This window comes from Spermophilus citellus, assembly GCF_964194105.1.
Source record: "Spermophilus citellus genome assembly, chromosome: 1".
Lineage (NCBI taxonomy): Eukaryota > Metazoa > Chordata > Mammalia > Rodentia > Sciuridae > Spermophilus > Spermophilus citellus.
The window spans coordinates 260,386,684-260,403,610 of record NC_138182.1 but is presented as its reverse complement, the minus strand read 5'-3'; the positions used below and the strand labels follow the sequence as shown (position 1 = coordinate 260,403,610).

At 31.6% G+C, this 16,927-nt stretch overlaps 1 protein-coding gene across 1 annotated transcript in view; it reads left to right on the top strand.

Moving 5' to 3' along the window:
• The window catches only part of CDH9 (cadherin 9), a gene marked incomplete at both ends in the record, with an annotated part of 117,194 nt that extends 102,294 nt beyond the window's left edge, over nt 1-14,900 (top strand). Inside the window, 5 exons of the mRNA XM_081299201.1 lie at nt 5,251-5,387; nt 5,830-5,951; nt 9,904-10,021; nt 10,110-10,361; nt 14,413-14,900. Of these exons, the coding sequence (XP_081155327.1) occupies nt 5,251-5,387; nt 5,830-5,951; nt 9,904-10,021; nt 10,110-10,361; nt 14,413-14,900 (1,117 nt within the window). The remainder of the gene's footprint in view (nt 1-5,250; nt 5,388-5,829; nt 5,952-9,903; nt 10,022-10,109; nt 10,362-14,412) is intronic.
• Nucleotides 14,901-16,927: the final 2,027 nt, after the last annotated feature.

Below are 16,927 nucleotides of genomic sequence, written 5' to 3'. Positions count from 1 at the left end.
GAGCAGATCCATATCAGGACTCTCCTGACTTATTGAAAGAAGTAACTTGAATCCAATAAAGGAAAAATAATGTAATAATAAGCTATTATAGCATATTACTGATTTGGCCTCTTGTCTTAACACAGTTTCTTTTTTACTTGTAATTTTTTTAGTAAAAAATTTCAGGTATATGATATGGGTTTGATTTTTAATGTTAGAATATGAAAATGGAAAGCAAACAAAAATGGAATCTAGAGATTGGCTACAGGTTCAGTTCTCTTTGCTTTATTTCACTTGTTATTTGACACCCAATGGTTGGATCATCTTTCTAGAACAGGCATTCATACACCAAAAAAAATTATGCCGATGTTCTTTTGTAACTTACCATTCAACATTCAGTGTAGGGAAATCAATAATGTATTACTGCTATTATAGGCCATCTGCTGGGACAGAGAGAGAGGTTTTCTTCTGTGTTAAGTGTTTATCAAGCTCTTTCTGCTGGTTTGTTGTAATCTAATGTATTTATTATTAATAGGTAAACCAGAATGTTCCTATTCTGTGTTGAAAATAGAACTTGGCTGTTAAATAAAAGAAAATTACTTTGGGCTTTTGACGAATAGTGAGGCATCATTTGCACTGACGAAATTTGCTAAATATAGATCTGTATCATTAACAAAGTAAGCTATTTCTAAATTGTTAAAGTGATTTCCTTTATGAATTCTTAACTTAAAAAGCAATGTCTTTCAAGGTTTAACCTTGGAGTAAGGGCAGACAGAAACACATCCATTTTGATCCTACTAAACTACAAGAGGGTCAAACCTTGACTTTCATACTGTTAGAATTGTTGTTTAGGGCTGGGGATGTGGCTCAAGCGGTAGCTCGCTCTCCTGGCATGCGTGCAGCCCGGGTTCGATCCTCAGCACCACATAAAAAACAAAGATGTTGTGTCCGCCAATGACTAAAAAAATAAATATTAAAAAAAATTCTCTCTCTCTCTCTCTCCTCTCTCACTCTCTCTTTAAAAAAAAAAAAAAGAATTGTTGTTTATTTCTTCCTCACAGACTGCACATGATAATCTCTAGGGAAAGTAACCATGGGGACAAAAGAAAATTTTATTTTTCTTTTTGATCTTAATGGAAACAGTAGGAAAAAAATTCAAGATCTATTCAGAAAGAAATAGATAATAGCTGACTGTTGACCTTTCCAACAATGAAGAGACAGACGCACCTACAGAGGAAACTGTAATTGCTTCATTCCACACAAGATGTGGTCATGTTTTTTGCTTTTCTTGTGTGCATTTCATGTTTGCTTTTACTCATAAATAGAATTTGGTGTATATAAGGAAAATAAAGCATTTTTAATATTGCAGTAACTCTCTTTGTGTTTCTCCTAAATACCTTATAATAGAGATGTGACCCCAAAGGTAAAGACAGCCCACATTGGGAACTAAATTTTAGAAATGCTGAAACTTATGGATTAAAAAAAAAAAAAAAACCAAAATTTTGTTAGCACAATTAATCAATGAAGTTTAAAAAGACACAATTCGAAATACATGCCATATTCAACTTAGGTGTATTGGTAATTATTTTAAAAATCAGATCTTACTGCAGATAAGTATGTAACAGAGAACTATTTTTAGAAATCTGCTGTAGTTTTGTTTCCTTTATTTTCTTTTATATGTTCATTGCTATATATAGATTTCTAATTGTCCTATGTCTCCTTAGTGTTTCCCACTCTAGAATTAAACTACTCCTGGTAAATGATCATAAATCAAATCAGCTTTGTTTTAATCTCCCAAATTCTTATGTAGGAAAATTTCAGTGATTATTGAAAAAATGAGGAGGTTTTTCCATTTCTGTCCAAGATAGGATTCACATCAGTTTCCCCATTACACAGTCCTTCCAAAGGACAAAGAAGTGACTAAACTGTTCCATGAGTTAGGAGTAAGGTGCACAAAGAAATCTGAGACTATAAACTTTTCCAAAATTCTACCTTTTAGATAAAACACAATGTATTTTTTTCAGTGCCTCAAATAAAGTCTTTGAAACAGTATTTCTGACTTTAAGACATTCATTTAACATAGTTTAAAATAAAATAGGAAAGAAAGAAACTTTATGAACTACATTAAATTGTTGAAATTATTTTCAAGATCTAGATTTTCTTTTTTTTTATTTATTTTTTTATTGTTGGTTGTTCAAAATATTACATAGTTCTTGACATATCATATTTCACACTTTGATTCAAGTGGGTTATGAACTCCCATTTTTACCCCGTATACAGATTGCAGAATCACATCAGTTACGCTTCCATTGATTTACATATTGACATACTCATGTCTGTTGTATTCTGCTGCCTTTCCTATCCTCTACTATCCCCCCTCCCCTACCCTCCCCTCCCCTCTTCTCTCTCTACCCCCTCTACTGTAATTCATTTCTCCCCCTTGTATTATTTTTCCCTTTCCACTCACCTCCTCTTGTATGTAATTTTGTATAACCCTGAGGGTCTCCTTCCATTTCCATGCAATTTCCCTTCTCTCTCCCTTGCCCTCCCACCTCTCATCCTTGTTTCTTTTTGGATTTCTTAAGTTCAGCAGAACTTCTATAACAATAGATCAACTCGTGTAGCCTCTATTAAAACAACACCCCTCCCAAAAAAGTAGAATTTAAATAAACATGTTTTTGTCCAACAATATTGAAATCGCCAACTTTTCATGATGTTTAGAATTTTAAAAAATGTATTATTAATATTTTTTTGGTTTTTGTGGGAGAGGGGTACCAAGCACTTTACTCAGGGGCACTCAACCACTGAGCCACATCCCCAGCCCTATATTATATTTTATTTAGAGACAGGATATCACTGAGTTGCTTAGTGCCTCACTTTTGCTGAGGCTGGCTTTGAACTTGTGATGTTCCTGCCTCATCCTCCTGAGTGCTGGAATTACAGGCATGCACCACCATGCTTGCATAATGTTTTTCAAAGTTAGTGCCAGAATGACTCATACAGAATTATAATTGGGTAGTTAAGTTTTCTAATATATTATAATCAAAGGGAATTCCTTTGTTAAATATCTTTAATGAGACACATATAAAAATGAGAATTGAACCAGATGCTGATTTTTATGTTTTCTGTCTTTCATGGTTGTCCTTCTGTATTCATTCTGAGAACTTTATCCAGTAGGCTGTATTTGAATGTAGGCTTTGCCCAAGATAGGATTCACCTCAGTTTGTCAAAAATGCAGAATCCCAGCTCCCATAATAGACCTACTATTGCAAATTCTAGGGTTTACTGTTGTTGCAATCTGCAGATCAAACCCAGGGCCTCATGCATACTAAGAAAGTACTTTACCAATGAGCTATACCACCAACCCATCAAATCCTGTTTTATTAAGAACTACTCATGATTCATGTGAATGATAGTGTTTGAGAAACATTCCCTTTCCTATATGGCTCCTGAAAAACTCAAAAACAGAAATCTCAAATTTTAGCTAGTCATGCATAGCAAGATTGAATCTATCTACCATCTTGAATTTAAGGCAGCCCTTTAAAAAAAAATCTTTAGAGAGTGTATTAGTTTTCTGTTGCTGCAATAAGAACATATCACAACACTAACAACTTAAATAAACAAACACAAGTTTGTTTTCTTGTAGTTCTGTGGGTCAAAATTATGGTGTGCACCTCACCAGACCATGAGTAAAGGTGTAATTGTAGACAGGACCATGTTTCTTTCCACAGACTCTAGGAGAAAACTGTTTTCTTGCCCATTCTGGTGGCTAGCAGATTTCAAATCCTTGCAGTTGTGGAGCAAGTTTGCTGTTTCATCATTCACCATCAGTTTAAAGACTGCTCCCAGATTCTGCAGGTTTCCTTTATTCCATTCCTTGTTCCTCCATCTTTGAAGCCATCCACAATAAATCTTTCCTTATTACCCCTTAAATCTCTCCTCTTTGCTTGTCTCCTCTTCCTAGACCACTTTTTTATCTTCCCTCCAGTTTCACTTTTAATAACTCTTACGATTAGTTTTTACTCATCAGCATAATTGAGAAAAATCTTCTGTATCAATGTTTTCAGCCTTAATCAAACTTGCAAAGTTATTTTTGCCATGTAAAGTAACATATTCTTGGGGATTAGGGTATGAAACTCTTTGAGAAAGGAGACATTATTTTGGCAACCATAAAATAAAGCTTGGGATAACATGTGCCGTATCTATCCTTAATGGGAAAATCACAGAACTCTGTGGTGTTTGAGATTAGATTTTTATGTGTAATAAGTTGAGGTATAGATTAGAGGAAGACCTTTTATTCAGCTGAGATGTCACTTGAATAGAAAACCATTCAAGAACAATGCATTTATGATATCCTTCTCTATATTAATATATACTCTTTGAATACATATTCATATTTTTTAAAATTTTAGAGTATATTTCATTTACTCAATGATATTGACTCTATCTGATTCAACATGACTATTATGTTTATATTAAATACTAAGATAAAATAAATGATTCAAATGACAATAACTCACTTAACAGCTGCACAAAAATTAATAACCATAAATAATGCCTTTAGTGTGTATACGAATACAGTAGTAATATTGGAAACAATTATATAAAATTGTTTATGAGATAAAGATTCCAAGTCACATCAATGTTTATACTAGCACAAGTCACAATGGCTAAACAGTGGAACCAAACTAGGTGCCCATCAGTTGATGAATGATAAAGAAAATGTAGTATATATACACAGTGGAATACTATTCAGCATTAAAAGAGAATAAAATCATGACATTTGAAGGTAAATGGAGTTGGAGAATATAATGCTAAGTAAAGTTAGCCAATCTCAAAAATCCAAATGCCAAATGTTTTCTCTGATATAAGGATGTTGATTCATAGTGAGGTTGGTGGGGCATGGGAGTATTAGATGAACTCTAGAGTAAAGAGGAGAAAGGGGAAGGGAGGAGGCACGGGGACAGGAAAGACAGTGGAATGAGATGGAGATCATTACCCTAAGTACATATATGAAGACACGAATGGTGTGACTATTTTGTATACAACTGGAGATATGAAAAATTATGCTCTAAATGTGTAATTTGAATTGCAATGCATTCTGCTGTCATATACAACAAATTAGAATAAAAAGATTCCAGAATGTTATCAGCACTTTATATTTCATGCCTTTGTCAGATCATTGAGGAAAGTCCCTATCACTTTAAGAAATATTTGAAGAACTAATAATCTTAAAATAACACCAGAATTTATGAGTCTCCTTTCTGCCAGATACTCTGTTGATCGGAATACTGATATGGACCGAATTTTTAGTATCCACTCAGAAAATGGCTCTATTTTCACTCTGAAGCCTCTTGACCGGGAATCATCCCCTTGGCACAACATCACTATTACAGCCACAGAAATAAGTAAGTTGTCAACACATCTATCTGAATGCATTATCTTTTACCAAAGTGATCAGGTAATGGCTTAAGTTAACTCTTTCTCTCCTGTAGAATGGCTATATTGTGAGAAATATTTTAGAGAAATTATTTCAAAAGTTTGGGGTTTAAGGATTATTGAATCACTCATTTATTTAAAATTTTATTTTTTATAATTTAGAGTAGGATAGAAACATAATCTAATCTCATAAAAATTATTAACCAATCTATAAAAATAGAGCACTACATTCTTAGTGATATTTTCATCGTATTATTGTGCTTTCCCTGTGGACCATGTTGATGTATTCATCAGCATCAGCTAAGAAAGTGAATACCCCAGAACTGATCTGTTGCTAAGCTACAAATGGGCAAGTGGTTTTAGTTCTTCTCTGTAAATGAGCCTGAAATCTTACACATGTTCTTGTTGCAGATAATCCAAAACAAAGTAGCCATATTCCAGTCTTCATCAGAATTCTGGATATTAATGATCATGCTCCGGAATTTGCCATGTATTATGAAACATTTGTTTGTGAAAATGCAAAACCTGGGCAGGTAAATGAAATTATTACAAATTCAAAATATTTTTTTTCTTTATGAAGGCAGATGACATTAATTTATTTGTAAGATTTTTTTCATGCCACTCTATTCCTAGTTCCTTATTTACTTCTGTTTGATCTAACCAAAATTATTTTTAAACTCATTTTTATTGTCAATCTAATAGAATATAATAGTGAAAATTTATACACCAGGCATATAATAAATATCATATATATATATACATATATATATACATATACACAAAGTTCATATTTGGATTCATAATTAGGCTGAGTTATATACATTAAAGTATGGAGGTACATTATTAGATAAATGTAAAGCATAAAAATAAAAATTTTTTCTTTTAACTAGAATAATGATAATTATTTTCATTACATTTTTCTAATTTAAATAGCTCAATCAGGAGTTTTTGTTTTGATCTAAATGATATTTGTGATTTATAATTTTCATATTTTGAAATAAAAATTGTTAATGACTTATAAATTCCAATTACAAAGTAATGTTTCAAATACACCTAAAGTAATTTAAAGAAATGCACAATATGCCCAATTTTTATTCAAACAGAATTTTCTAACAACACCAACTCTATATCCACCTATCTATCTACGTGTATATTTAAAGAGTTATTCAATTACTTCTTTAAGGCAAAAATAGGTAGATGCTAAGAATCATCGACAATTTCACCATATCCATTTAAGAAAATAAAATGGAAAACACTCATTCTTTTATTTCAATTGAGATTTTTAAATGTTTATGCCCCCCCATTCATTCACATGTTGAGGTTATGAATTTGGAGAAAGGGTCTCCAAGGTAATAATTAAGGTTAATTGGGGTCATGAGAAATGTTGATCTGATATAACAAGTGCTCTTATGAGGAGCCATACCAGGGATCTCATGTTTTCTCTTTCTCTCTGAGCTCACGAACCCAGGAAATGCCATGTGAATACTCAGAGAAAAGACAGCAAAACATAAGGCAGGAGGACAATTCTCACAAGAAGCCAACCATGTTGGCAAGCTGATCTCTAACTTCCAGCTTTAAGAACTGTAAGAAAACACATTTCTTTTGTATAAGCCACAGTCTTTAGCATTTTGTTACAGCATCCTGGCTAGGATGAAACTACTTTTCACCTTCCACATACACTCAAAAATTACAATGGAAACCAGGCATGGTAGCCTCTCCCTATAATCATAGCTAATCATAGCTATTATCCTAGCTAATCCTCCTAGGATTCTGAATTTGAGGCTAGTCTTGGTAGCATAATAAGATGTCTCAAAAATAAATAAATAAGGTAAAGTCGTTATTTTTTTCCTTTTTTATTCACATAGATTTATTACATGCTTATTTCAGTTCAAAAACATTTTTCTTTTTCCACTTTGGTACATGATAATGGCCACGTTCTCAGTTCAGTAATAATTACTGTTATTTGATGTTTATTTTTTATAGCATGGCCACACATTAATAAACTTACTAAACTACTTTTCTACTAATGGACATTTACTTAATCAATAAGATCTTATTCTTTCAGAGAGCATCGTAATGAGTACTAGAGTACATTATGTATTTTTACTTACTGGTATAATTTTCCTTTGTTATAAGCTTTGAAGTATGAATGATTAATCTATAAATATTAATATATGCTGCCAAATATTTTCAAATATTATTTAAGGGATTCTTCTGACAGTTATGATTGCCTATTTACTTGGATTACTCTAGATTTTAAATGTCTGTGAACTTCTAAATATCTCATGAGAGTTTAGTATAAATTTCTTCAAATTCATTTAAGCTGAATGTTTTCATAAATGTATGCTTTTTTTTTAATCTTCACACTTGTATCAAGTTCCTGGAGTTGCCATGAAAAATTACCACATACTAGATGACTAGAAACCACAGAATAATTTTTCTCATAATTCTAGAGATTAAATGTCCAATATTGATCTGTCACCAAGCTATGCTCTCTCTGAAGGTTTTAGGTAGGATCCTTCCTTAACTTCCAAGCTTCTTGTGGTTGCCATGATGTAGTGACATTCCTTGGAATGTGGACTTCCAATCTCAACCTCTATCATTACATTGTATTATTTAAAAAAAAATTTAATTGTAGTTGGACTCAATATCTTTATTTATTTTTATGTGGTGCTGAGGATTGAACCCAATGCCTCACATGTGCAAGGTGAGCTCTCTACCAATGAGCTACAGCCCCAGCCCTACATTGCATTATTGATGTAAATCCTTCTGTATTCAAAATTGTCTGTTTTTATGAGGACTCCTGTCATTGAATTAGAGCTCTCACTCATCCAGTAAGATTTAATTCTTACTTGATAATATCTGCAAAAAATTTTGTTCCAATTGTGATCATATTTATAGATAATATGATTTAGGCCTGGAATTTATCTTTTGGGGGGCCACAAATGAACCTACCTGAATCAATAGGTGTTCTTTACTCATTTATGTATTAGTGTGCTATCTTTTATTGATTCATATGAGTTACTGATACAATGCATACTAAAATTAGATACAAAGTATGATTGATAATAATTATAATTATTTAATATATATTCTTACTGTTTCATTAAATCAATAAAAATAAAAATAAAATATAGTTCCTAAAACATAAAGCCCATCAAATCATTTGAAGAACATAAATCATGCAATTAAAGGACCAAGATTTTTTAATGATTAACAATAGTTCTACAAATAAGATTTATTATTATTATTCAGGATCAGGAGGTTGAGCAATAATACTAAATGTTTTGTGATTTTTTTTAAATATTATGCTTCAATTTTCTAAGGAAAAAAATTATTAATTTTGTATTAACAATTGTGCACTTTCAGAAGCCTCATACAAAGAAACACAAGGTCACATGTTAATCTATCAATAAAATGAATGAACTCATATGTAATATGAAGTTAAAGTAGAAGAGTATTGGCTAGGAGTTGTAGATGGTATGGCTATAATAGGTACACAAAAAACAAAAATGCTTAAAATTATTGTGAAATTCAATAATTGTTCACCACAGAATACTGGACTAGTACACCTGGAAATGGCACAACTGTTTATTTTTCTAGAAGAGAAAACTGAAAGTAAGCATAATTACATGACTTTAATTTCATCTCACACAGATGGCAGAACCAGAACGAGGAAAACAGAACATTGATATGTAGCTTGGTGCCTTTTGTGTTATAAAGTTCTCAATTGGATTTTTCCTCCCAAGCTAGTGCTTGCGGCTCCATCTTCCTTTATGGCACACTTCAGAATTATTATGTGATCAGCAAAGAGGGTCCTAATTTTGCAACTTCCACAATGATTTCACAATACTTGAGAAGCATTTTTTTATGAATTTATCTTTGCAAACAACATTAAAAGAAAGGCAAGCAATCTGAATTAAATATGCAATATGTTGCAATAATGCATACAGCTGTAAAATCTTTTTCTTTATGATAGTATGCGATGAAGAGTTCACTTGTCTGGAAACATATTAATAGTATTCTTGATTTGAAATTGTGGTAAAAAGTTATATTTTTAAAAGGAATCTTGTATGATTTTTTCCTTTGAGAAAACATTTTCTAGTGGACGAAAGGGGTTAGGAACCAAATACTAATAAAATAGGCTGGTGCTTTACAAGACAACAAAAGAGGATACTTATTGAACTGATCACATGTTTGTTTGTTTGATTTTGTTTAAGTACATTGTTTCAGTGGCAAGGAAACAGATGATGAAGCATTGAGAAGCACTGACAAGTAATAGTGATAGACACTTTTATTTATTAATTAAATATTATCTTGGACAAAACCTTTACAAAACAAAAAAAAAAGGACTTTTTTTGTTTCTTAAATTTAGTGACAAACTCAAAATTCAAAGCATGAACACATGGATTTAAAATATTTCTTTAATTAAAAAAGATGGCTACTTTTAGTTTTGTTAAATATATGCATTTGTTTTGCTTTCAGCTGATTCAGACTGTCAGTGTTATGGACAAAGATGACCCTCCTCGAGGCCACAAATTCTTCTTTGAGCCAGTACCAGAATTTCCTCTCAATCCAAACTTCACCATTGTAGACAATAAAGGTAATAGAAAAAATGTTAAAAACAAAAATTTTGAAACCTTAAGATGGAAAACTACAAAAGTGTGAAATATTTTCAATTTCTCCCCCAGATAATACAGCAGGAATTATGACTCGCAAAGATGGGTACAGCCGCAACAAAATGAGCACCTACCTCCTGCCAATTTTAATTTTTGACAATGATTATCCTATTCAAAGCAGCACTGGCACACTCACTATTCGGGTGTGTGCCTGTGACAATCAAGGGAACATGCAATCCTGCAACGCAGAGGCCTTGGTCCTCTCAGCGGGCCTGAGCACAGGAGCTCTTATCGCCATCCTGCTGTGTGTCCTCATACTTCTCAGTAAGCTATGCCCCTCTCAATGCTCAGTGAACCCATAATTCTCTCCTTCATTGTCCAGGAACTGTGCACAAAGTAACACTCTCCTCCAGAGCTAATGGTGAAGCATCTTAACATTTATCAAAATTAGCTTTTCCATGAGGAAAAAAAAAAAGTAATTCTAGCTTTTATCTGTGTGGTTAGTTTAAGTTTTCTAGAAGTCAATAGCAGAGAAAGTGCTTGGGAGGGAAATGGGATAAATTATGTTATTTGCAGGTATCTATGTTACAATGTACCCCAGTATTATGTATAGTTACAATGTACTCATAAAAACAGTAAAAAACACAAATATAAAACAAATGCTACATACATATTTTTACAACGTTTTTTGGCATTAACTGTTATTTCTCTGATTATGGTTACTTTGCAAAGGGCATTTGATTTAATAAGCTGATCTAATCCTTGTATCAACTTCATCAGGTAAAACGTTTATACTTCTACCGAATGGTTATGTAACGTGCCAAAATCACTCTTCAGAAAGTGTTTTTATACTGGCATTAAAATAGTTGAGTCTATTTTAGAATACTCTTTTCTATTATTTTCAAAACTGAAGATTGTTTTATCTTTGCAAATAATATTACTAACAAATATTTATACTTATATTTATATACGCCAACAAATACATACATATTATCTATATAGATATAGATACACATATACATACATACATACCCACACAATTGGCAAATTTATAAAAGTTGTCAAAATAGGACATTTATATTTAGATGCAATGCACCAAATTAAAAATTTAAATTTCAGTTTTTAAATATCACTGTGACCCTGTGGTATACTTACACTGCAATATTTTCTAAATAAATTTGTGCCTCCAGTAGCAAATGTTTTATTTGAGCATACACTAACAGTACAACGATTTAATTCAATTAAACAGTTGTTTCACTGCAAAACACTCCAAAAATTATTTCCATCAAATATTCATCCAAAATTTTTATGCGTAGGGCAAGAGAGTAAGCCAAATTTATATTCTAATGCTCATATATGCTGGCTTCTTTTCATTGCAAATACTTTCAAGCTATCTGGATGAAATCCCTTTGGCCAGATATCCTTTCAGGACTTCACTGGGGGATTGATGAAAGTGAGGAGAAAACATTTGTCTCAGTTAAGATGATCCAACTATCTAGAAAAAAAAAATTCTCCAAGATGAGAACATAGGCACTACCACCATAACCATGAGCAGTTCCCATCCTCACCTGCTGCTAGAAAGTTCAGGTCCTCTATAAAATATTTTTGAAGCCCTGTGGAGATTTAAATTTGGTTTACCCTTTTAGCTCTTACTGATTTTATAGCTTAGACAGTTCTACTTTCCTAATTTAAAATAAGGTAAATGTATGTATATTGCAATTTATAAAATTTCTATATTAATGTAGTACACACACAAAGATATTTATGCACATATGATAGAACAAAACATCCACCAAATATTCTGATATTCAAATACAATCATTTAAAACATTTTTAAAAATTTTTGCTAGGCAGAAATCCTAGAAAGTTTTTATTATTATTCTGAAAAAAAAAAAAAGAATCTGTCACCATTCTTCCTGGAGCAATATAGAAGATACATATTTATTTTTCACCTTCCCAATATATTACTTAAATATGGAATGATTTTGTATCATTTAGTTAAAATTGCTTGTAATGCAGCTTTCATTATCAAAATTACTAAAACATTCTTGCTGTTATTTCAAGTCTTTATAGTAATGGCCAGACATAGTTACTGCATTTCTATAGTTAAAAGTTAACACTTTGTAAGACAGAATGGGAAATATTTCACATCTGTGCTGATAATTTTGAAGAAATGCAGTCCTTATATTCTCTCTATGCTGGTGGGGGCATGACTAAAACTTTAGGGCAGAGCTTTATAAAAAGTTTTCATTCCCAGTACCACTTTGGCAGTCTGATGAATCTTTTTAATTTATTCAGAACAATTTAAATAGTTGAGACCTCTGGGATGTAGCTCAGTAGTAGAGTGCTTGCCTGGCATGCTTGAGGCCCTGGGTTTAATTCACAGTACTGCAAATAAGTGAATCTATAAATATATAACTTTATAAGAATGAATCAGAAGAAAATAAGATATCTGACTAAATTCAAGAAAAAAGCAAAAATCAGAATTTGTTTGCTTATTGAATGAGACCTTTGTAGAGAAACTTTAAATACAGTTTGAGGATAGCTGTCATACTTGAAATGCAATATAAAGTATCTGTGATTTCTATTGGTTTAATAGTCACAAATGCTGCTACTATAATTATGAATATTATTTTCTATGGTAAGAAAGGGAAAAAATGCTAAATTCCAGTTTCAGCTTACTAAAAGTGTTAAAACATTTTCACCATTCTTTATCCTAGCTTCTCTGAATTCCAATTCCACATCCTTAATTATTAACTTTAATATAGGAAATGAAGAAAATAAATTTTTTTCCTGCTAAAGGAGAAAAAGAAAACTGTAAAATGTCTCTTACATCTACTTACAAGTTTTAGTAAACATTTATAGGTAAACTTTAAGATAAATTTACTATATGCTTATTATGCTATTTACCAAAATTAAAGATATTTAAAATTTTCCTTAAATATTAAAATTAGAAAGAACTGTTTTTTTCCTAGTTATGGCTCAATTTGATGGATGTTAGATCTATGTGGGACTCAATCTTATGTTATCCTTTAATAGGAGCAAATACAGATATATCTCATTTTTACAAAATAATTATTTTTAAAAAATGTCTCCAAGATGATCCTAAACTCATCACCTGAAGCTCTTTCTGATGAGGTTAACTTAAGATGCTTCTAATTATTTTTATAAAAGTCTTTCTATTAATTAGGAAGAGCAAAGGAAAGCATGCTGGCCAAAATAAAAATGACACTGGACAGGCCTTTATATTAACAAAGAATGGTAATTTTTAAGAAAACTTTTTCTCATACAATGAAACAAATAATTTTTTCAATATATTCAACTGCTCTCAACTAAAGTAAATGTAGCTATTATTTCTCTGAAGTAATTTAAATGTTTTGGAGAAGTTTTCTTTCATTAGTTATTGTGTATCTTATATGTAAAATTACAAAATTGGTCTCTTTACAATAGAAGATATATATTTTGGATATCACAAGGAGTTTTTTGTTTTCTTAAAATGAATTTTATTGACTACAGCATATATTTGTTGAGAAAGAGTCATTGTCAAACAAATAGATAACAATTTAAGTACAAGTTCTCTTACTAGAAATAATACAGTATACTATATGAGGAAGTCCACAGTTAACTTTAAAACAAAAGTATGTAAATAATAACGACATACAAGTAGAGAGAATACCATTAACAATTTAGTCTCAAAGTTTGAATGCAACTCTAAATCATGGAAGTCCTTGCTCAAGATAATATTTAAGCTGTCATGATAATATTTAAGATAGGTACAAGTTAAAGATATGCTTGAGCTTAACTATTGTAATGTAACAGTTGGAATTTATTTCAAATTTTGAGCAGACATTCAAAACCAGACCAATTAAAGATTAAGTAAAATGGCCCAATTTGGAATAGGATTAAATCAGTAGTTCATACATACTAATGTTCTTATGTGTGTTTATAAACACACACACATAATATAAGACTATAATGCAAATATAAGCATATATTCATCTATAGATGAGTAAATGATTTGTATATATTGCCTTGGGTCATTAATATTCAATAGCTGCAAAAATTCTCTTGAGATAAAAACAACTGGTGCTTCAACATGTCTGTATTTCGAATCATATGTGCATTCTCAAGGAGTGATGTGTCAGATTAAACAATATTTTTCATTATCAGAGGCCCAAAGACCTTAAAAATGAATTGACCTTGTATTATCTGCTTTTTATCAATGTACTGCATCCATTCATTGGCCCAAGGCACTCTGTGCTTGTACAGGATACTCCTCCTGCCAATCAGTCTCACAAACTTCCACACACTGAAGTATGCATGCTGTTTTACCTCGCATCATGAAACCTCACTATTTTCTCATGTTTTTAAATAGTTTTAGTCGTGCTGTTTGCTGCATTGAAGAGACAAAGAAAAAAGGAACCTCTCATAATTTCAAAGGATGATGTCCGCGACAATATTGTGACGTACAATGACGAAGGCGGTGGGGAAGAAGATACACAGGCTTTTGACATTGGCACGTTAAGGAATCCGGAAGCAAGAGAAGACAGTAAACTTAGAAGAGATGTAATGCCTGAAACTATTTTTCAGATAAGGAGGACTGTACCCCTGTGGGAAAATATTGATGTACAAGATTTTATCCATCGAAGATTAAAAGAAAACGACTCAGACCCAAGTGCACCTCCTTATGATTCACTGGCAACGTATGCCTATGAAGGGAATGATTCCATAGCGGATTCACTCAGTTCCTTAGAATCCCTCACAGCTGATTGTAACCAGGATTATGATTACCTCAGCGACTGGGGTCCTCGTTTTAAAAAACTGGCTGATATGTATGGGGGTGATGAAAGTGACCGAGACTAAGCATATTACTTAATATTAGTGGAACTGTCTTCGTTACTAGAATGAGTGGCCTGCATTCTCCTCCTTGGAGGAATTTTTTCAAAAATTGAAATTACAAACAATACGTAGGTGTTGTCTTAGTAAGGGTTTGCTTAACCAGTAAGTTTCCGTGAATGAATATGAATAATATAGATTTTAAAACAGTAATAATAACCAGTTCACCCTCTTTGCCTAATAACCTTGGAAGGAAATTATATCACATTAATAATCAATAAAAATATTTAAAAGGCTTTTTGTGCCTTTTCTTAGGTATAAAAACTTTATAAATGCTTTCTTAACTGACTTTCAGTCACCTTTACTATTAAATTAAACATTGTGCAACTGCTTTGTAAAATAATATAGAAAATATATATATCGCTGATGAAATAGGAATGACTACTACTGCCATATTTATTTAGTTGAAGAATGTCTTTGTGTTAATTCATTCATATTTTTATAAATGTATATTTATATTTTTGTATTTTTGAAATAAACTAGTATTTATAAAAAATAAATTTCATTTTATTTAATCCATAGAGGCAGTTCTGATTTCACTTAAGACATGAATGCTTTACATCTTTAAGTGTAAAGTATGATTTACTCAGGGAAAAAGCAGTTAAGAAGTTACTGCTTGGAATTTGGTACTAAACTGAGGTGGAATTAAAAATGATCTTTGGTACGAATTGTTATTTGTTGTTTCAGTTACTTAAATATTGACAAATGTTTATTGAACCACTGAAGTCTATGCATGGAAGAATATGAGATACTTTGGAAATATAAAGTATTATACACACACACACACACACACACACACACATATATATACACACACACACACAAATATATAGTTGTGGATAATAAATTTAAGTTTTTTTCAAGTCTTTATCAACCACTGGATTGTATTTACAGTAAATGAAATATCAGTGATCTTATGTAGAAGAGAAAAACCTTAATCTCTCTTTTTTGTTTTTGTTGTTTTGGGGGGCTCTAATTGAATAATTCATGAAATACTTGGTGAGTCTGGGATAATAATTTAAAATGAATATTGACAAACTATAGGGTGTTTAAAAATTAATTATTTTACTGTGGCTAAAGTTATGTATTTGAGGGAATATTGAAAGAGCTAAGGACTTGTAGAAAAAAAATCTAAAAGGATCTTACGGTGCTTAATAAAGGTTAAGATTGTCTAAAGAACCAAATATAGGCACACTAATACATAGGCAGGAAGAAGGAAAAGGTTCCTGCATGAAAATCATTTGCAAATCTTTGAAAGACTGCCATGCAGAAAACTTGACCTTGTATTATCTGTTTGTTATCAATGTACTGACTTTACCAGCATGTAACACCTAAATCAAAATAGTCACAGGGAGACTACATGCTATCTATTTTCTCTGGCAAATATTATTTGTTTTCTTTAATTATTCATCTTTTAAGGAGCACATGCCTGACAATGGTAATTCACTGGTAGAATTAATAAGGGAGAAATTGACAATTGACTCTTCTGTTGTCAAGACTGAAAATAGTAAATATTTCACAAATTGCAAGCAGATAGGTATGTGTTATTATGTTACTCTTGGAAAATTTCTGAAGACTAACTCAATAACTTCATTAGCAACAGCTATTACACAACTAAACAGTCGACTTAATGTTTAAATTATTATGAGCAACACAATAAACCAGGATACCTTCAAGTTGTAGACTTAAATTGCTATGAAATAGTCACACTGATACCAGATAGAATAAGACAGAGCAAATTTTAAACTTGATAATTTAGCAATCTTAATTCAACTACCTTTTTTGTGTTAATTAACTTATGAGTTAGTATCAGAGTTTTCTCTTTCGTTGATTATGAAATTACCAATATACCATTTATAAAAAGAAAGTACTTAACAGATTTTATATTTAATATACTTAGCAGATGCTCTAATCAGAATCTGATTTAATTAAATAAATTACCAGATCTAACTCTAGCATTTCCTAGAATTTTTCAAAGATGTTCAAAATTTCTT